The sequence below is a fragment of the Mustela lutreola genome, chromosome 10, assembly GCF_030435805.1.
Source record: "Mustela lutreola isolate mMusLut2 chromosome 10, mMusLut2.pri, whole genome shotgun sequence".
Lineage (NCBI taxonomy): Eukaryota > Metazoa > Chordata > Mammalia > Carnivora > Mustelidae > Mustela > Mustela lutreola.
In genome coordinates, this window is record NC_081299.1 from 25,567,929 (window position 1) to 25,590,855 (window position 22,927).

Here is a 22,927-nt window from a genome sequence, read left to right on the forward strand (position 1 = left end):
AGGTGGAGAGGAGACCCTTCAGCGTTGTGCTGGAATGTATCCACCAAGTGGAAAAGATCAGTGTTGGAGTAAGAGAAGAAGAAAGGAGAAGCACATTCCAGCTGCACAGACAGCAGAACTGCAAAACTTGAGCCTGCGGAGTTGTAGACAATAAACACAGCAAGCCACGGGCTATCCAGGCACAGAGAAGCCTGTTGCAGACTTCCCGTTGCTCTCGCCTTACTACTAGGTGGTCAGGGGCTCAGTAATGCCACCTACAGTGAGTGACAACCCCAGGCCCATTCCTTCTCCAGCGCCCGTGCTCCACACCTGTGCTCCTGTGATCTAAGAAGTCTAGAGAAACAGTGTCAGGACAGACACCAAAGCCCTGTAGAACAGTCTGAGTTCCTAGGTCTGGGAACAGAGGGGCGGGGAAGGAAGCAAATACCGTTGCTGGAGCACGAAGAGATTTGTAGCCGGGGCTCCTATCTCTCACCCTGGAAGACGGGCAAAGATGGCCTCATCTCCGTTTTAGAGATGAGGCTCCGAGAAGCCAGACCTTGCACAGGTCACAACATTAATAAATGCGGAACCCACCTGGGTATAAATCCAGGCCTGCCGCCACTGTACTCCACTGTTTCACAGGAAGACAACATAAGAGCATGGTACCCTCCTGTTCCGCTCAGTGAATAAAGAAAAGGCGTCCGTACAGAAGAGACCCTGCTATGCCGTGAGAACACCTTTTCCGGGAGAACAGAATTCACCACACACGGATCTCCGCTTGTGTTCTGCTTTTAGGCCAGACACTGTGGAGTCACCCTCCACCTCCTTCTGTTTATTTTCACTCCACCGTCCCGACAAATTCACCGTTAACTTCAGGGACAATGTCTTTCCATTAACATCACACAAAGCCACGCCATCTTCTCTCTCCATTGGTCTAGCTCAGGCTACCACGGTCTCCTGCTTGGCCTGGCGGTCACCAGTCCAGCCCCCAACCCAGTGCCTTCTCCCCACTGCAGCCAGGCTATGCCAAAATCCTCTGCTTAAAACCTTCCTCCGAAGCGCCTCTAGCCGTCCTCTATAGCTAGCATCACACTTAATAGCGAAAGACTAAATGTTTTCAGGTCCGGAGCAAAATAAGGATGTCCAGCTTTACCACTTCTATTCAAGACTACACTAGAGATCATATCCAGTACAGTTAGGCAAAAAAAAAAAAAAAAAAAAATCTCAACCAAACAAACAAAAAAACCCTAAAAGATGCCTAGATTGGAAGGGAAAAACAAAAACATGTATTCACAGATTTAAAAAAAAAAAAATTAGGATTGTTCATAACAAGTTCTGCAAGGTCATGGGACATAAGACCTAATGCACAAAAACCAACTGTACTTCTATATATTAGCAGTGAATAATCCAAAAATAAAATAAAAATCAATTCTATTCACAATAGCATCAAAAGAATAAAAATTCCTAAGAGAAACTTCCAGTTGAAGATGGATAGCCAGGCCAACATGTTATACTCCCCTTCCACCTGAGCCCCTAAGTTCTCATGGAAATAATCGGAGGTGTATTAAAAAGAGTCAGTATAAACATTTGCTCTGGGAACTAGGAAAAAGAGAAAGACACCTATATGCTACTAACACTAAGGAATTTCTACAAGGTGCAATGCCGGTATGACCCAGTTAAGAAAAAGCCTAGCCAGACAAAATGTTGACAGAGAAATACACCTTAAAATGTTTTTTGGGGGCGCCTGGGTGGCTCGGTCTGTTAAGCATCTGCCTTCGGCTCAGGTCATCTCACAGTCTTGGGACCCAGCCCCGTGTCAGGCTCCCTGCTTCTCCCTCTCCCTCTGCCTGCTGCTCCCCCTGCTTGTGTGCTCTCTATGTCAAATAAATAAATAAAATCTTTTTAAAAAATGTGTTCTCACGAAGTAACTTAACCACTAGTAGAACCAAAATCACAGAAAAGGCAAAGAAAGTAGAGAAAAGGAAATAATAGTAAATAAGAATAAGGAAACTTAAGAACAGAAAGCATTAAGTATTACACTGGAACAAACATATATGTTGTCACCAAAAAATTGAGTAGATTAAGCTTTCCTATTAAGGAACAGACTCCCAGTGAAGGTTTAAAAATAAAAATCCAGGGGCATCTGGGTGGCTTAGGTCCTTAAGTGCCTGCCCTTGGCTCAGGTCATGATCCCAAGGTCCTGGGATAGAGCCCCGTGTCGGCTCTCTTCCCCCACCCCGTGGCTTGTGTTCTCTCTTGTATCTCTCTCTCTCCCTCTAAAATAAATAATATTTTTAATTCTTAAAAAAAAAGGTCCAATGATATGATGTCCTAAGAGACATAACTAAAACAATAGCAGAGATATTAAAAACAGACCAATTGGGAAAGAAGGGGACCCGATAGATACAAACCCCAAAGAAACGAAGGTGGTTATTATATTAGCATCAAAGTAGAATTTAAGACCAAAAAAAAAAAAAAAAAAAACAAAAAAAAAAACCTGGAGGACTAAAGATAACTTTTGTATTGAAAAAATACATAAAATTCACTCTTAATATCTAATGTTTAAACATACTTACGTGCTGAAGAGTACAGCACCAAAATATATAAAGTAAAAACTTAGAAATAAAAGGATAAATTGACAAGAACAAGAGTGCAAATGTGAAAACAATGCACCGCTTATCCTTGACAAACCTCATCAGGTGGTAAGAAATTAGAAAAACTGCATAATGTTAATAACACAAATTTTTTCACAAAAATTATTTCTTTCAAATGCTTATAGAACACTTACAAAAAAGCAATCTTATACTGTGGGGGGAAAAGTCAGCCAATTCTCCAAAGTAGAAATCATGATCTGATCATAATGCAATACAACTAGATAATAATGTTTTAAATATAAAAAAAATAACTGGAAAATCTGAGAAAAAAAAAACAACAACCCTAGAGTCTAGGAAGGCACAAAACCACAATTAGAGAGTCTTCCTAAAATAATGACTATCCATCAAAATTTATGGGATACGGTCAAAGTTACACTTGGGGGAAAATGTCTCTTAAGGTTTTTGTTTCCAAACAAGAAATAATGAAACTAATTCAATTCATGAAATCAGCAAAAGAGCAACATTGGCCCAAGGTAAGAGAGAGAAAAGGATGAATAAAGATAAAAGCAGAAATGAATCAGTTAGATAATAGAGAAAGAATAAAATTGATACCCCTACAGGTAGAATGCTAAAAAGACCAATAAAACACGCAAACTTGTGACAAGACTAATTGAGTAAAAAGAAACAAAACACAAACAAGTGGGAGCAAACGCCAGACAGAAAGTTTGCTCCCAGATCCCAGAGAGGTGGGGAAACTGTGTATGACTCTAGCCTGAGACCCTTGACCATCTCCATAAAACAGATGACAAACAGATGTTTCTAGACAAACATACATGTAGAAACTGATTCATGAGTAAGAAGAAAACCAGAAGAGACTAATAACCATGTAAAAACATGAAAACCATTCACAAGGACCCAGGAGTCCCCACCAAACACACACTTGCTGTCCGTCCCCTCTACTCTCGGAAGGAGCTCCATTCCACAACCTTCAAGGAACTCATGCATATCCCACTCCTTCCTACTATCTGGGCTGCCCTCTGGGGTCATCTCCCCACCCACGGCCCTCCAAGCTGGGAGTTCCTCTGGCTGCAGGGACCCCAAGAGGCACAGCCCTCTTTCCCCTCTGCCAAGCCTGTAGGCCCTTGGCTACTGAAATGAAAGGAAATGAACAGACTGGGAAGATCCCAGAAAGGGAGAACCCAAGCAGGGACCTAGTGAAGCCACAAACCCCGGGGCCCTCTTCCACACACACGCTGGCTGGCCAGCGTGGGCTGCGCTGGGGCCAGAAACACATCCAGGGCCTTCCCTCCCAGGACTGCCTCCCCACTCTTCCAGGCCAGACCAGTCCCCCTACTCCAATGGGTGTTCTGGATTTCACTCTCACAGTGAGCAAACCAAGCATCAGAAAGCAGAGGTCTGACCACGTCTGTGAGGCCCTTAAAGCAAGAAAGTTGGAACAGCTCCAGGACACAGAACCCAAGGCAGCCTCCAGCTGTCCACACCCGAGCGAAGCACCCCATTAGCCTTTCCATCTTTCAGCTTCATTCAGCGTCCATCAAAAGTCTACGCAGGGGCCCATGGTTGGTGTCGCCCGAGCTCAGCACCCAGTGGTGAGGATTTGCTCCCTTGAGACCTCATCCAGCCTCTCCAGCCCCAGTCCCATATTATCTCAAGCTCCGATGCCCTTGACCGCTCAGCTCACATATTCACATCCACACCCGCCACCCCCATGAGCAAGTAGCCCCTGTGAGGACAGTGGCTGTGTTGTGCTTGCTGCCACGTCCCCTGCACCCAGGCCAGTGTCTAGAACGTAAGGGGTGCTCGTGACTTAGTGGCGCAGTGAACAAGTGACAAGGACTGCAGTCCCTGTCCCCCCGCCAAGTGTCACTGAAGACCTACCGTGCGCCAAACCCACTGACTGTCCAGGAGGGATGGATAAGCCCAGCCTTGTCCAGGAGGAGCTATTAGTCAGAGGGGCCCCAGGTGCCCCTACCCCGTAGCAGGCTTGGCAGCTTCACCTCTGCCTTCACCTCTCCCTGAGAGGGCAGGGAGCGGGAGAGGAGACAGCTGGTGCTGACCTATAAATGCTGCTTGTGACCCTGCTCCAGAAGCTCACGAGCTAAGGGCACGGAGCATCTTGAACAAAGCCTCGAGAGTTAAAGCACTTGCCAGGGAATGGCTCATTACTGTTCTGCTCATTAGTACCCCGAGCTCCCCGGGGCTTGGCTGGGAAGCCACTAACCCTTTGGCTCCCTGGGGAGCCCAAAGCCTGACTGGCAGAACCAGGACGCCGTTGGCCAGGAGCACAGTCATGCACCAGGTCAACAAAAGCTGGAGAGCAAGAACTCTGGGGCCTGACCTCTGTCCCAGACACGTTTGGCCGTCTGCGCAGGCAGGAGCCTCCCTGCCTGTCTCCGTCTTCGAAGGGATCTCTCTCTCTCCCTTGGAAGACAGCTCAGCAGGACAGGAAAGCCCTCTCCAGAGTTTTCTCTTCCAGTGACCAGGCTGGGGTTTGAGAGTGGGAACTTTGCCCCAAACTCCTTTTTGAGGGGGTTGGTGGAGGGGTAGAGGGAGAGGGAGAATCACAAGCAGACTCTGCACTCAGCACTGAGTCGGATGCAGGGCTCAGTCTCACGAACCCGAGATCCTGACCTGAGCTGAAATCAAGAGTCAGACCTTAACCAACTGTGCCCCCCAGGCGCCCCTGTCCCCAAACTCTTGATTCTACACTGCCAGTCAAGCCCGTGTAAATGCAAGGCAAATTCCAACAGAGTATTGATAGTTTTCAAGAACGGGATGTAAGCCATGATCGCTATTAGCCTTCAACACGTATCTGCTGGGTCCAGGGGGAGGAAAAAGATCTCCATGCGTGCCAAGAATCCACACCAATAGTTACATACACATACACACAAATCCATACAAAATCTGTCTTAATAGAAAGACTTTGTTTTCTCTCTAACACTTTGTGTCTTCTATCTCATCTTCCCAAGTACACTATCCATCAGTCCTACCTACTGGGCACTTCTAAGCTGGAGAAAGGAATTTGGAAATGTAAAGAAAGCAGAGGAACTAGGGCGCCTGGGTGGCTCAATGTACTCAAAGGTAAGCCTCTACCTTACTCAAAGGTAAGCCTCTACCTTCAGCTCAGGTCATGATCTCAGGGTCCTGGGATTGAGCCCCGAGTCGGGCTCTCTGCTCAGCAGGGAGCCTGCTTCCCTCTCTCTCTCTGCCTGCCTCTCTGCCTATTTGTGATCTCTCTCTCTGTGTCAAATAAATAAATAAATCTTAAAAACAAAAACAAACAAACAAAAAAAGAAAGCAGAGGAACTGAGGGCAGAACCCATAGGAACAGAGGGCTTTGTTGGTAAGCAGGCTTGGCTCGGGACCCCGCTGTCGGCTGTGGGGAGGAGGGCGGACAGTACCTGGTTCGCAGGTTCTCTGGCTGGGGCGGGCCATCAAACACCGACAGGACATCAAAGTCCTCTTCCAGGGCAAAGGACTGGAACACGAGTTGGATCCTGTGCTGGTCCTCTGCGGTGATGGTCCACGTGCAGTTGGCGTAATTGGGGTAGCCATACGGAAACCCTGGGCTCTCAACTGTCCCGTTGGGACCTTGCAGTTGGAACGTGCAGTTTTGACCTGGGAGAGAGAAAGGGAGGAGGTCAGTGTGGCCAGAAGAATTCCTAGAAGCTTCCAGAGAAATGGGAACAATGTTCACCCGCTTTCCGATGGGTTTCCTTGGCTGTCCCTGGCTGGGCACAGAGGGAGAGAAGGATGGGTGACAGAGGGAGCCTAGGTTTGCTTGTGTCATGCACTGTGCAGAAGACAAAATGTGCATCATTGGAATCGAGCCTCAGAACAAGTGTGCAGTAAGAAAGTGAGGCTCAAAGAATTGGAACTAAAAGTCACCAGACGGGGCAGAACACAGGCTTCCTGTCTAGAACGTCATATGCCAGAATGATGATTTGCAACCATCTCCACTTCCAGGCTCTCCTGACTCTGCAGGCCCCTCCTCCAAGCTTCCTGTCTCTCCTCCCACCTGGCAGAGAAAACAAAGCCACAAGGGGGAATCCCTTGGTCCCGTGCCCCGCTTCCCATTCCTGCACCCGTCCTCCTTCTCCCAACAGAGGAAGCACCCCGGCTCCATCGTCCCACCTGCCCTTGGAATCAAATCCCCCCTCCCCACCAAGAACCTGACCCCTGTCTCTCTCCTGCATACACTACACATGTCAATCATTTCCTCTCCACCGGAGCCTTCCCATTCTTCCCATCCACTCCATAACCAAGAAAATAATTCCCAATGCACGCTTTCAAGTCTTGTCTCTCTCTTCCCTTTCACTGCCAAATTTCTAGAAAACACAATCTGGCCATACTTTCTGTCTCCATTTCCTTACTTCCCACTCACTCTCTAGACCTGTCACTTCTGCCTTCGGGCCCTACTGATCCACCCAAGCAGGTGGGCTATGGTCACTGATGGGTCGAGTGGCTATTTTTCAGTCTTCCCTTTAACGGACCTCTGTCTCTGCTGCCTCTAAGACTGTTGCTCACACACACCCTCCTTCTGGAAACACTCCTGTCAGGCCAGAGTATCTCGGACTTCACCATGCATGCACTCTGGGTGCCTGGTGAACTCTGACCTTCCGATGGACAGCATCCTGCTGGGGCCAAAAGCTGTTCCTCTTCACTGGATCCCTGGTGATGCAATGATACTGCTTCTTGGGGACCCCACTTAGAGCAGTGTGGTCTAAAGCTCTCTCCTACACCACTGCTTTCTCCTTTACACCCTCTGTTCTTCCTCTGGCCCCTTTCCAGGTTCCATGTTGGGGCCTCTCCTCCTCTCTGTCTAGACTGGAGGACTTCCCCATTTGCCCACTGACAACCCACAACTTCACAGTGCAGGCTGTACTTCCCTCTGAGCTCCAGCCCCAACATCTCCTCGGGGATGCTCAGGCTTGTGATGTCCCCCTCCCTCCCTCTCCTCTGACATCTTCCTCTCCATCACAACTTCCCAAGCAATCTACCATCCTGTCTCTGTCTCCACTCCCCACCTCCCCGTCCACACCAGTCTCTCTTGGACTGCCATAATAACCTCCTAACTGGTCAACCACCTTTACTCTGGTCCTTGCCAACACTGCAGCCAAGGCTATCTTTTTAAAACAGAAATCTGATTAGATTACTCCCCTCCCCACAACCTACATCAAACCTTCCATGACTCTTCATTGCTTTTCAGTAAGGAAGGAAATCACTTGTAAGCCAGGGAGGGTCTCTGCATGGTCTGACCCTTACTGACCTCTCAAACCCAGTGTCTGCTAGTATTCCAGTCAAACGCCACCCTCTCAACTTTTGTATGAGCCACACTATCTTCCTTGCACAACCACAGGACCTTTGCATATGTTTTTCTCTTTTCCTAAAAAACTCTTCCCTACCTCTGGGCATATCTATCTTTCAGATCTCAGTCCAGTGTCTCTCCCTGACTAGCTCAACACCCCTATTATAGGTTCTCATGACACCATAACCTCTTCTTGATAGCATTTATCATAGAAGCAAATTTCTATGCTTCCATGTCATTATTTCATAAGGATCTTCTTGTCACACTGTAAGCTCCATGAGAAGAGAGACTGTATGTGAGTTTTCCTATCTCTGAATCCACACCCCAAACTCAGTATCAGGCACACGGCAAATTTCTAATAATTTCTAATAAATTTCTAATAATTAATATATGGCTTGTATTTAGTGAGTGTTTTTGACACTCTTCGAAGAACTTTGTGTAGACTGAGTTGTTTAAACCTCACCAACAGCCCTTCAAGATGGATACTATCAATATCATGTCTACTTACAGACAAAAAACTAAGGCAAAGAGAAATTAAGGAATGGAGCCCAAACCACACTGCTATTCACAAAAGGGATTCACACGTGAGCAGTCACGTTGCACACCTCCCTCCTTAACTCTGATGCTGACAAGTGGACTCAACACTAAATTTTTTAAAGCCCATTTAGGGATTAACTGACAAAGGACAGTTAATCTCTGAAATGACTTTACCATTGAGAACTCTCTTAACACAAAGTATCCCATTAAATGAGAAAAAAAGTTAAAGTCTTCTGAATAAATGCTAAATGCGCATTTAGTAAAATTAGAGGGCTAACCCTGATTAAAATAAGCTTTTGCAATTAGGGAAAAGATTTCCTTACCATGATACAGCATCCATTTTAGAACAATAACCAACATCATAGTTACAGTGAAACACCTGATTAAGATCAGGAATGAGACAGAAATGTTACTGTCACCTGTGAGGGTTCCTGACTTATTGGAAGAGCTAACTCATGTTACACACTTACATAAACACCCACCAAAAAAAAAAAAAAAAGTGATTTGCAAATGATATTTTAATAAACCCAAAACCCAAAGAAATAAATTATAAAGCTGTTAGTACTGATAACAAAAAAAAAAAAAAAACCTCTGTAAAGTAGCCAAATGCAAAATAAGTTTACAAAATCAATACCATTTCCATATGCCAGTAACGGTTAAAAATATAGAAAAAAGTTCTTCTTTATGATAACTACAAAATGCATGCAAGACATAGAAATGACTTCAGTAAAAAATGAGTAGGCACTGTATGAAAATGCCTTTTAGAGAGCAATTTTTAAAAACTGAATAATTGAAGAGACGTAACGTCATCTTGAGCAGAAAGACGAACTACTGAAAGGTTAATTTAGAACATTAACCTTTTGAAAAGTTAATTTGTAAGCTAAATGCAATTCTGATCAAAAGCCCAATGACCTGTTTTAAATTTGGTAAAACGATACCTAAGTTTAAGTAGAAAAATAGATGGTCACAGACAATGCATATTTTTTGAAAAGGTAGTAAATGCAGGATCCTCCTTCCGCAAGATACTAACCAGAATCACCAAATGATGCTGATGAAAACAGCGGAATGGTGGTCTAAGAGAGGACTGGCAGAACATGAACTAGTATTGTGGGAACAATATTAACACACATAAAAACTGAAATACATACAAGGCAACATTAAAATAATCAATGAGAAAAGATATAAACATTTCTGCATGGTCACCAAATTAACTGGGAAAAGAACTGCTACCTCCTCAACTCATACCATCTACTAAAATAAATTCCAGATGGAGAAAAGAGTTAGATGTTAAAAGAAAATCAAAAAATTATTAGAAAAAATATATAAACAAATATTATTATCTGATCTATTTTTCTGAGCAGAAAAACTGGAAAATACTACAAGCCTGATAGTTTTGTGCAAGAAGTATGTATATGTCAAAAATAGAAACAGAAAAGGATACAAAAATGTTAGGCACAAAAGTAATTGCCTTAATATACAAAGAACCTGGCAAATCAATAGAAAACAACAAGCACTATAACTGAAAAATCAGACAGGGTCTTGAACAACTTAGTTTACAAAAGAAGACATAAGTGGCCCAGAAAACAGAAAAATATTTAGTCACAATAATGTAATAAATCTTCAAAGGAGCCCCATAATTCACTTCCCTAAACTTACCCTCATCGACACAGGCAGCAGATCTACTTGTTTTTAAAATCTGCCTGTTGATGTCACTGTATTATGTCATTCATTCATTCATTTGTTCATTCATTCATTCCCCTAGTTTAGACCCGGTGATGGGCCATGGGGCCCAGATCTTAGACCGGACATAAGCAAACACTCCAATGTGGGCACCAAGGGATACACAAGTGCATCTGAAGTGCAGAGCCCATGGGGGCCACACTGTAAAGGCCACTATCATCCATACACTGGACAACCAACAATACCAACATTTACCACCAGCATCCAGGGTTGCTGCCTTGGCTCAGAAAGGCACAGATCTGCCATTTCTGATTCAGAATCTGGATATAAACAGACTTCTACAGAAAAAGAAGTGAAGGGGCTCCCAACAGAGCCCCTGGGAACACTTTCCATGCATACGGACAAGAAAGGTGATGGAGTAGGGGGCAGAGAGGCAGGCAGAATGGCAGGAAGAAAACCAGAGGGCATTTCCATGCAGGAGAACTTGACTCAACCTGTTGAGCACCACAGACAGGCTAAGATGAGGGTCTGGGGTGAGGTCATTCGGTTTGATGTCTCAATGGTCTCTCTGGAAGTAGAATGTTGAGAGTGGGAGATTTGTCCTGGATCCTGCTGCATCCCCAATGCAAAGAATTCAATAAGTATGTGCTGAATGGATACATGAATTTCAGCAAAGGCAGGTGGCAGGAGGCAAGGCGGACAGAGGCTCTATCACAGTTAAGTAAAGGCAAGATGGACTGGTGGAAGGCAGTATATTTTAAATGATAATTTATCCATTGTGCTCATTGGATTTGGAAAATACAGGAAAGGATATAAAAGAGGAAACATTATAACTGCACTTTCCTTCCAGAGGCAACTGCTATTTATATTTTCTTTTTTTTTTTTATATTTTTCCAGATGCATTTCACACTGTGGAACTAATACTGTATATACAAATGTGTGTGCTCCTTCTTCAGTAAATTATTCTTGTCTTAAATTACAAAGGCAAGGTGCTTTTCTGATATATGTAGATATGCATAGATACAACACAAAGACATATTTTAAAAAAAACGATCTCCTATCTCTCTCCCTTCCATCCAATCCAAAGTGACCAGGCAGCTATGTGTCCCTCGCCAACCTTCTCCACTCTCATGCAAGCAAATGGACACATTCTGGGAGAATTTTTATTATTTTGTTTAAAAATGAGATCCTACATTAGCTCATTTCTCTGCAATGTGCTTTCTCACTTAACAGTACATCAGGGACACCTTCTAGGTCAGGAAATACATATCTAACTTATTTTTTATATAAAGTTGTAATATTCCACAGCATGGATGTATCTCAATGTGTTCAACCACTCCCCTGCTCATGGCCACACAGATCATTTCTCTGTTTTCTTTTGCAAGAATTCAGTAAACATTATAACACGAGCTTCTCCCCCAAGATATTGAATCTGTTATAAAAAGCCTTTTAAATGGATGCACAATATTCCGGTCTGTGGTTAAACTAAAATTTACACAGACATTCTCCCACTGTCAGACATTTAAATTGTTTCTGGATTTTTTTTTTTTTTCTGTTTTAAATAAGACCTGGATACTTTGTAAGTTCTGGTGACAGAATGAATGCTGGTCAGTGCAGTGGAAAATGTTCTTCCATGGCCAGAGTCCCAGAACAAATGTTCACTTAACACTGTAACCACATACAGCTTTGGGTTCAAGGTTGGGGGTGGTGATCTTGTCCATAGGAGGCTGGCTGATCTCTGTGGCAGGCACTGTTGGAGATAGATAGTGCTAGAAGCCTGACTCATTGGGAAGTCTCCCTGAAAATGTTTGTTAGTGAGTTGAAGAAGTTATAACCCAAAGAGAAGCCACTCCAGATTGAAAGGCTAATAGAGAGGGAATCCATGCCAAAGGGGCTAAATGTCCTTTCATGCCTATAAGATGCTGAATTTCTTCCAAGAAAAGGGCTACCTGTTCTTCATCCTCTTTTTTTTATTGTTATTATTCTTTAATTCCAGTAGTGTTAACATACAGTTCAGTTGTTTCAGGTGTGCTCTAGTGATTCAACAATTCTATATGTTACTCAGTGCTCATCATGGCAAGTGTCCTCTTAATCCCCTTCACCTATTTCCCCCATCCCACCATTTTGTTCTCTGCCTTTAAGAATCTCTTTTTGGTTGTCCCCTTTTTTGTTGGTTTTATTTCTTAAATACCACCTAAGTAAAATCACATGGCATTTTTCTTTCTCTGAATGACTTATCTCACTTAGCATCATAGATTCAAGTTCCATCCAGGTTGTTGCAAATGGCAAGCTGTCATCCTTTTTCATGGCTGAGTAATAGTCCATGCTTATATCCACCACATCGCCTTTATCCATTCATCTACCCATGGACATTTGAGCTGCTTCCATGTCTCAGCTATTGTAAGTAACACTGCAGTGAACACAGGGGTGCTTGTATCTTTTTAAATGAGTTTTTTCGTATTCTTTGTTCCTCGCTTCCAATGACTAGTATACTGCCCTGTAGATGGGAATGCTGCTATGCACTTTGATCCCAGGGCAACCTGCATATCTTTCTCTGTTCACAGGATGGGCTACCTTCACTTACCCATACTTCTCTCTAGTCAGTGCAGCTACCGGACATGGCTAAGACCCATTTCAGGCTCAAGAACAATCCTGGAGAATTAAATGCTTTGTGGTGTTGTTCATGCATTTTTTTTTTTTTGGATGATTTTCTAATGATAGACTTCCAAGAGTGCAACATACTGAGTCAAAGGGTATGAGCCTTTGTGACACTCTGGCTCTGGATCTTCCAAATACTTTCTAGAAAACATACCCATTCTCAACAGCCATGCCTATGAATGTCTATCTCAAGCCATCTTCACTCACATTGTGTGTTCTCTTATTGAAAAGATTTTTCCTACTTGACAGGTACCCCCCCAAAAAATTTTTTTTAAAAGCTATCTTGTTTTATTTAACATCTCTTTGTAACTTGGATTCAACAGTTTTTTCAACTTTCCCTGAAAATTTTAAATCCTCCCTTTGGGAATCACCTGATGAAATCTTTGGCTAAATTTTCCAATGCGGTGTTTATTTTTCCTTCTTGACTTACATATTTTCGTCCTTTAGGCCTCACAGGTACCTACAAACACATTTGTCACTGTTTTGGCCTTTTAATTTTATGATGTTTGACATACACAGGTTCCTAAATTATATGTACTTAAGTCTTCCATAGGTTCCTACAATTTTCTTATTTTCTTACCAACTTGTAATAACTCTTCATAGAATCTGATTTTACTCCTTTGTCATATTTGTTGCAAATGTCATTGTCTACATGGCTGTGTGCTTTTTGCATTGTTTTGATTTTTCTTGTAGACTAAAATGTTCAGTTTTTTAAGCAGTGACATTGACTTGTCTCTTTCTTGGTCATACTTTTAGAAAGACCACTCTACTGAAGATGGGCTGGCTTCTCATCTTCCTCAGCATAAAAACACAAGTCCTGGCCCTTCATAGCCCTCCCAGAATGGATACCCCTCTGCTTGATTTCCTCTCCTGTCTCTTGTTTCCTTATTCCCACAGTCAGCCATGCAGCCTCCAGGCCATTCCTTAATCCCATTACATGCCCAACTTGGGACACTTCCATCCAGACACCTCTTCCCTCAAGAGCCATGTGACCCACTACCTCACTTCCTTGAGCTCTGGAGTCAAATATCACCTCCTCAGAGCCCACCCTATCTAAAATCCAGGCCTCCCTGCTTTCAGACCAGGTGCTCTAGCTTCCTGCTTTATTTTTCTCCAAATCATTTAGCACCCACTGCCATAGATCTTTCTGTTTATTTTCTGCCCCTTCCCATTAGAATGCCATCTTCATGAGAGCAGAGTTGCTGTTTTGTTCTCTGCTCTATCTCCAGCTCCCAGACCCATACTGGCACAGAGCAGATGCTCCCAGAAGAGTTGCTGGTTGGATGAATGAATTCATAAATATTAATTGCCCACCCAACTCTCTGTGCTTGGGATGCTTGCACTCTGGTTTCTTCACCCAGCTGACTACAGTTACTTTGAGACTCCTTCCTTCCTGCAAGCAGCCATCTTGGAACCCTCTCCTCTACTTGCTAGCCGTCCACTGTGAATATCCTTGCCTTCACCGGTGGTGACATGATGACACACTCATGTGGCTTCTACATCAGCAGACTCTCTTAAAAACTATGCATATTTTTATCTCTACCACCTTATCAGTCCTTGCCCATTGTAGACATTCAGTACCCACTGTGGGGATGAACGGATGGGTGAAATGAATTAATCTTTTTATAACATTCAGATGACACCTTCCAACTTCATTTTTCTGTGTATTTAGAGTTTCCTGGGGAGGTGGCTTAGGCAAAGGTTAAAAGCATAAGTTTAGGAAGCAAAAATCTTGCATGCAAATTTCCATTTTGCCACTTAATACTTGATGGGAGCTTTATGTAAACCATTTAAACCTTAGTTTTGACATCTTTAAAATTAACACCTACTTCAAAGATGACTACATAGTTTAATGTGATAATACCTACTAAATTACTAAATGCTCAGATAGTATCTAATATATGATACATAATCAGTAAATACCAGCTCATCTTTCCAATAAAGATTTGTACTATTCTTTATATGAGGTCCCAGTCACATCTTGTTAAGGTTGTTCCCAGACATTTTATGCACTTTTTCTTGCTCTAGTGAATAACCTTTTCCCCCATTATTTTATTTTTCTAGCTGTTTTTTTTTACAGGTATACAGAAAAACCTATTGATTTTTATATATTCATCTCACATCCAACTGGGTTTCTGAACTCTTATTAATTCCAAAGATTTTCTCAGTTGATTCCCTTGGGTGTTTTAGGTACACAATCATGTTGTCTACAAATAATGATAATTTTGAGGAGATAACTCTTTTGAGAAGTTTGGCAGGAAAATTCAATTCAATTCTGCAAATATTTGTTGACTGATAAGGTCAATTTTGGACAAATTTAGTTGGAGAAGCCAGTGGGACATCCAGGCGGAGATGGCCAGAAGGCAATTAGGACTGTAGACTGGAATTTGGGAGTGCGCTCTGGGCTGAGATATGGATTCATCAAAGCCATGTAATTAATGAAGCTGCCCTAAGAGGAAATGCAGAGGAAAGCTCCAGATGTGAGCTGGACTATCGTGTCTACTGATGGTGTCTCACTTGCCACGTGGAGAGCCACCTGTGCCCCTGAGTCTATAGTGGGACTCTGGCCCAGCTGACATGCCTTCTGGCAAGGGCCGCATGTCTGGACAGATGGAGGGAGCAAGGGCCACACAGGATCTCTGGCCCTTGGTAATCACCCTACTGGAGCAGGTCAAAGATCACACTTGTGGAGATGCTGGCACTAAGCCTCATGTTCACACCTCTCCCCTACACACCAAGCATGGTTCAGGCCAAATAGTTCATCATCCACAAATACTCCGGGCCCTTTCAGGCCCACACAGTGCTTGGCCTGGAATGCCCTTCCCCTGCCTTCTACACCTAGCTAACCTTACTCTCTGTCCCAGATTCACTTCATGTAGCACCTCCTCTGAGGAGTCTTCCTAGGTTTCCTGGGCAGTTTCTCCATCCCCCTCTCCCTCCCTCCATCTGTCCTTTCCTCTCTTCCTCCCCAGCTCCTTTCCTGCTCCCTCCCCACCCCTCCCTCCATCCGTCTGTCCTTTCCTCTCTTCCTCTCTCTCTCCTTCCCCCTTGGAACGCTCTCTCCCTCCCTCCTTTAGTTTGTCCTTTCCTGTTTTTCTCCCTCTCTCCAAAAGCCATCCACCAAATTCGAGATCTCTTGGCTCTTCTTTTCCGGGTCTGTGTCTTTCAACAAAACAAAAAATGGCCTGCTACTCTTGCTTACACTCCTTCAATGGCTCCTCTGGATAAAGCTCTTAATCCTTAATATGGTCACAAGACATCCATTCCCTGCATGAGCCAGCCCCGGCTCCTGTCCAGTCTTCACCTCTCGAAACTCTTCCCCCTAAAGGACACTCCAGTCCAAGCCAGACTCCATTTCCTTCCTGTGATGCTTCATGTTCCTTGGCTAACTCTGAGTCTCAAACTGGTGGCTGCTCCTTCTGACTGAAGCATCCTTTCCCCATCCTCTGGCTGGATCTTTTAGGTCCCAGGTCAAAGCTCACCACCCCCAGGAAGACCTTATGGACCACTACCCTAAGGTGAGTCATCCTCAGCCCAACAGACACCCAAACACACACCCTGCCACGCAGCCTCACAGTACCCCACCTCTCCAATGTCACACGTGGCATACATGTCTCCCCAGAGAGGTGTGGATTCCGTGGGGATAAAGACCATGCTCTGTCACATTCACAAGGATCCTCAGCACCCAGCACATCAGCCTGGACAAGAGGCACCCAGTAGCGATGGGCATAGTGGCTGCACTTTGCATACCAGTCAGCTGGGTCACACATCCTGCTGAATGGCAGACAGAGCTCCTCCAGGGCCATACCTCCTCTTTCTGGAATCCTAGGGCCCAGCACCTGGTATACACAGCAGATGTGCATTAGGGCTGGACGAGAGAATTAGTGCAGGTGTTTCTAATGAAGTTTCACATTGATTATCTTTTTTCCTAGAGGTCTTAACAATCAGAGAAATTCCCACCAATGATGTGATAGTCTAGTCCAGAGTTTCTCAGCCTCAGAACCATCAGCATTCGGGCAGAAGGATTCTTTGTTGTGGAGGCTGTCCTCTGCATATAGCATACAGCTTGTTGAGCAGGGTCCCTGGCCTTACTAGTTGAATGCCAAGGGGCACCTCTCACTTGAACCAACCAAGAATATCTCCACACTTTGCCAAACGTCCCCTAGGTGGGAAAAATCACCCCTCGTAGAGACCTATTGATCTAATTCCTTGCCATTTTGGAGCTTCTAATGAAAGCTCGAAATACTCTCTAGAATAATAGACATAGAATGCTAACCTCCCACCTGTGTCATTTACGTCAAAGGATTCCCAAACCTTCTACACCGGACTTTCTCCACCTTTGTTGTGCCATGATCGTCTTTGGCAGCCTGAAGAGGCCTTCACAGATTATGTTTTTGAATAAAATAAGTGTTTTTAATGAAATAAATGTTTCAAATAAAACAAAATATATAAAATTACAAAGGAAACCAATTACACTGAAATACAGTTTTCAAAACATTTTGAAAATGTGTCATCTGGTAATACAGGCACTCCCCTATTAATGCATTATTAATAAGATCTAGCAGTGGGCCTGATAAATACTGTGGTCCAAACCATAAATGTTATTTCAGGCTGGCTACGACAACCGTATTTTCAGGTAATGAAAATACCTGTGATCTTATCAGTGACTAATTCACAAATACTGCTAATACAGCTGTACTTTGTTGCCTATACATACTCATCACTGGTAGAAACGCCAAGTCTCAAGAGGAAATCAGTGAAAATAAAGATGTAATTGTCTCCTATCCAAGTTAGGAAGCCCCTAGGTTCTATCAAGAACCCCAGAGATCCAACCAAATGCAATTTCTCATTCAGCAAATCTGGGGAAGGTTCCTTAGTCCCAGCCTGTATGTGTATGGGGGTAGGAAGATGGGAAGGATGAATTTTGTATAATGTGTTCCATGTCCCCAAGGAGTTCACAGCGAAATATAGAGATAGACACGCATGGGCCGTCTTAATAACTCTCCACTTAACGAGTAGTTCGGGGAGGCCTCATTGTTGGATCCCAGAGGTGCAGCAGACAGCATGTACAAACAAACCCAGAAGGACTTGTGCTTTTGCGTGGGTCTGGCTTCATAGGCTTTGCTACCATTATCTCCCTAACATTTGCAAAGACCCCTCAAAATGGTCCCATTTCCCATCCCTAACACTTTACGTGTGAAGAAACTGAAGCTCGTCAAGGATTAAGAACACGATCAAGGTCAAATAGGTAGCAGTGTAAGAGCTGAGAGTCAACCCCAGGTCTGCTGGAGAGCCAAGCTCAGGCTCCTCCCTCTGCCAGACTGCAAGGCTTCCACTTGCCATCAAGAGACACACTTCCTAAACTATGGTCCTTTTTCCACTTTGCACCCAGCACTGGGGGCAGAGCCTGGGATTTATTGAAAACAGATTAGCGCAGTTGCTGTGCCTCAGGGACGTGAAAACAAAACAGGGTCTCCCTCCTTTCGAGCTGGGGATGCATCCAGCAAAGGTATAAAACAATGCACAGCAGACAGGGTGAGGCAGCCAGCCTGCCCCTGTACCACATCCAATTGTTCCGGGGGAGTAATCCCATGCCGCTCAGCTTTCTAATTCTACCCCCAGGCTCTCTGATTCTCCCGGACATGCTTAACACAGAAGCCACCACTGTGTTCCAAATATGATTTTCCCTGCCTGGCAATACACAGGCAGCTCATTTGTCATCATTTTGAGCCAACACCAGCCAGGGGTTGTTTATAATGTTGACGGGGAATCCTGGAGCAGCAAAGGGATCTCTGCATTGCTGACGGTAGAGCCTCTCACCCATCAGGTTGTGCTATGTCCCCGCATCAGCACAGAGAGGAGGGGGCCAGCGGTATCTGGGGGCAGGCACCTCTCCCAGGCTGGTCCTATGCCTGGGCTGGATCTTTCAGAGCAAATACAGAGAGCATTGAGTTCTCCTGTACCGAGAAGACACTTGAGTTGTGATTTTGACCCAAGGTGGCTGAGCGCAGGGGCTGACACATAATAATTCAGGTCTTAGCAAATGCTCGAGTCATTCACTGACTCACTTAAGAGACAGTATTGAGGGGCATATGGGTGGCTCAGTTGGTTGGGCATCTGACTCTTAATTTCAGCTCAGGTCAAGATCTCAGGGTCATGAGACTGAACTCTGCATGGGACTCTGCATTCAGTCTGCTTGAGTTGGCTTGAGATTTGCTCCCTCTCTCTCTCTCCTGCACCCCCCTACCCATTCACACGCTTTCTCTAAAATAAATTAATTAATCTTTAAAAAACAGTATTGAGCACCTGCGGTATCCCAGGCACTAACCCTGGCCTTATGGAGCTCAGTCGAATAATAATGGATTATTACACATTCCTCCTGTGCCAAAATCTTTCTTATCGCTTTACAGCATTCCATCCCTGCAACTATACTGGATAGGTACTATTATGATTCCCATTTCATAGACACAGAAACTGAGGCTTAGGTAGGTTAAGTAATCTACCTAAGGTCAGACAGTTGATAAATGGTAGAAACAGGATTCAACTCCAGGCAATCTGGTACCAAATTCTGCCTTCTTTACCACTTCTCCCTGGATGGGTAGATGGATTGGGTTGGTGGGGGGGAGGCTAAAAATGTGGCTAGATGCTTATTTTGGCCAAAATGATCAGTCATACCTCTTTCTAGAGCAACCTCACAGGCAAAGAATCTTGCCTTAGAAGGGCCTTCACTCAAGAATCAATCACTTCAGCTCAAACTCTTAGGTTTCTGCTCCACTGCCTGCCTTTTTAAGGTTGAGCCCACTATAGTGAGGTATCAGAAGGGAGATCACATGAGGAATTCTGTGCACACTGGTCTTCCCAAAAGAAGAAAAAAAAGTAACCTGGGAAACAAGTGAATTATCAAAAGTATGTGAAGCCAAGCTTATGTCTCTGTCTTCCCCACCCACCTGTGCACCTCATGATGGCACATCTGATTCACTATTAAATCCCCAACATGGGTTTTGTCTTTTCATAGACACGCAGTTAATATTTATTGAGTGAATAGATTAATACATCCAGTTGTCATCTGTACCCTTTCTTTTCATTTGTTTCTCTATTCCTTAAAAGCTCATGGCTGCTGTTTTACATACACCCATAGGAGAACTGGCCTCATCCCTGAGGAACACAGGCAACTTAAGCTCTCTGCCCTTCTGTAACTCATATTTGGAAATTAACTGAAAAAAATTGGTGGTGGGGGGAGATTAACATGATGCAGTGGAAAGAATCAGAGAGTCTGGGTTCTTAATTCTGTTTTGCCCCTTACTAGGAAGGGATATGGCCAAGTCCCTTAGTCACATAAGCCCCTGCCATCTTAAAATGGGTCTCTCAAGGCCGTCTTCCCATAGATGCCGAGTCAGCTACCCAAGCGAATGGTTAGTGCTGCAGGAGCCTATGAGCTCTATCCATGGTCCTGAACCACTAATGTCCTCAGGGTTGTTGTTTCTACTGACCCCAGGCACTTGGGGATGCATGTCCAATTTCTCCCAGGATTTCTGTACCAGATAGTACCAGTTAGTAAGATGAAAAAGCAGAGAGAGGGGAAAAGGGTTAATGGAGCACAGATGAGGGCAGAGAGCTCTGGAGCTCCATTCAGGGTCCTGAGTGCTTAAGACCATGTCCATCAGCCCTAGGCCAGACAGAACCAGAGGCCACACCAGAGATGGTTTGCCTCAGAAGGTCTGGGGTGAGGGATGGATAGGGTCCCTTAAGAGTGTACCCTGAGATATTCCTGGCACTCAATCCTCAGAAGCCAAGGAAGAGGAGGGGGGCATGGGAAGGAGGAAGGGTGGAAAGACCTGAGATCCAGAATGAGACACAAAATCTGACATCCTAAGGGTCAAAGGGAGGACACAACATATGGTCACCAGCAGTTGGATGCAGTCTTTTCTTCCTCCATAGATGGCCTACCCTCTCATTCTTCCAGTACCTTTAGACTGGACAGCTGCTGGAAATCCAAATAGCTCACTCACAGAGACTTTTACAGCAGCTACAGGGAAAGCTCAATACAGACTTTTCTTTAAATTAGGCATTCAAAGGTCATCTGCAATTTCATTTTGTTTTTCCCACTCTTCAGCAGATGTGCTGCTCTTTTACATGCTAAGGAAAGAGCTTTGTATTTTGATGCCCCCAATTGCACATTTGAATTTTATATGAGCTCTGTCGGTGATTTGAACATTTTTCTTCTCAAAAAGGAAACCTTAAATCAGCCACTCTGTTCAAGCAATTAGTGATGAGGTCAGTCCTGGCCTGGCCCAGCTCAGGTCAGACCTAGACACCAGCAAAGATTCACTCCTTCAACCAATACTCAGTGTACATTTACCACCTGACAGGCACAGGACAGACACAGTCTCTGCCCTCATAGAGCTTCCCTCTTGCCCCTCTCTCCCCAGCCTCCTGCCTTTTCCTCCCACAAGGGTCCATGCTCTCATCTCAGGGCCTTTGCACTTGCTTTCCCCTCTTCTCATAAAGTCCTTTCTCCTCAGATAAAGCAAACTCCTTCTCCTCCTTTAAGTCTTTGCCCAATGTTCCCTTTGCAATGAGGTCTACCCTGACAACACTTAATAAAATCACAACCCTCCTCCACCTCCATCCCCAACACCTCCGATCTCCCTTACCTATTCAGTTTCCTTTCTCCCATAGCATGTATCACCCTATAGCATCCTATGTAGTTTATTTATGTGTGTTTATTGTTTGTTGTCTGTTTCCTTTTATTTGAACATTCATTTCACGAAACCAAGTTCTTTGTTTTATTCACTGTTCCATCCCAAATGCCTAGAACAGTGCCTGGTACATGGTAGGCACTCAGTAAATATTTGTTCAATGAATGAATAAACTACAATTTGGTGTACTCAAAAAAGCACGGCTCATGTGCACCCAACTCCCTAAAGGCCTAGGAAGCCAAACCAGCTGGTGTGGCTCTGTCTGAAAGCAGTTTGGAATGGGAGGGCCCACAGTTTCAGTCCACAGTAGAATTATAGCCAGGGAGGGACGCCCTGAGTAGCCATCTCCTTATCAGACTGACACCCTTAGGTCAGAAAACATTGTCTACCTTTTTCACCAACACATCCTTGAGGGCCAGCACAGGACTACTGAAGGAATCAAATGTCAGTAAGCCCAAGGATGAAGGAATTCCAGCCATCAATTACCCAGCACTGACTACATGCCCCACACAGTGCTCAGCATCTTATTCACATGATTTCTTTCAAGCCTCAAAACATCCAAAAGAGGTTGGTGTTATTTTTTACCCTGTTTAATGAGTGAGGTTTGAGCTAAATAACTTGCCCAAGTTCACACATATAATAATAGATGGCAAAGCTAAGGTTCAACACAGGTCTGTCTGACTCTTGAGACTGAGATCTGAAACTATATGTTCTACCACTGCACTGGGATGTAAGGGAAGGCGCGGGACAAGGAGGGAGAGAGACGCAGACAGAAGAGGGGAGGGACAGAGAGAGCAAGGGAGAGAGGGATGGTGGGAGAAAAGAAGGGAGGGAGGGAAGGGGGAAGAAGGAAAGATGGTGGGTAGGGCACATGCCAGATGTAACATGGAGGTCTAAAATTACTGACCAGAGCTAAGGAGATTTTCCTCTTGGGTGGACATGACTCTACTAGAGCTCTGTCCCCACTGCACTCCCTACCCTAAAGGAAGCACAGAGGTGGCACATCTTGTCCTAGAAGAGACTTTATATTAATTAATTCTTTGAAAACCTTCCTTTCAATTCCTCTCCCCTCCCTCCCTCTCCCTGTCTCAACTTGAATGAACTGAGGGAAAAATGTATCTGAGTAGGTGGATAATCTAAAAATTGTGTCAGGAAGTAATGGAGAAATATACTTCCTCTTAGAATCTCTATAAAAGGAAATCATCACAGCTCTCTTGTTGCCCTTCCCCCGTACACATGCAAGCCAACAACATGATGAGGCTGGGCATGTAGAAGCATCCGATTCAGAACCTGCCCCAGTGACCTCAGACTTTGGCTTAGAAGACATCCTTGTAGCCACTTCCCCAGATGCCCAGTGCTGGCCTTAATGGCTTTTGCCCACCCTCGGCTCCTCCAGTCTGGTCAGCTGCAGCCTCTGCCTAATCACCCACCTACTGTCCCAGGAGCCT

The 22,927-nt window shown here is 44.5% G+C and overlaps 1 protein-coding gene across 1 annotated transcript in view; it reads right to left on the bottom strand.

Annotated features, from left to right (window-relative positions):
- The window catches only part of CSMD2 (CUB and Sushi multiple domains 2), a 616,179-nt gene that overhangs the window by 549,825 nt on the left and 43,427 nt on the right, over positions 1-22,927 (bottom strand). The window contains exon 2 of the mRNA XM_059136925.1: positions 5,999-6,215. Coding sequence (XP_058992908.1) covers positions 5,999-6,215 — 217 coding nt within the window. The remainder of the gene's footprint in view (positions 1-5,998; positions 6,216-22,927) is intronic.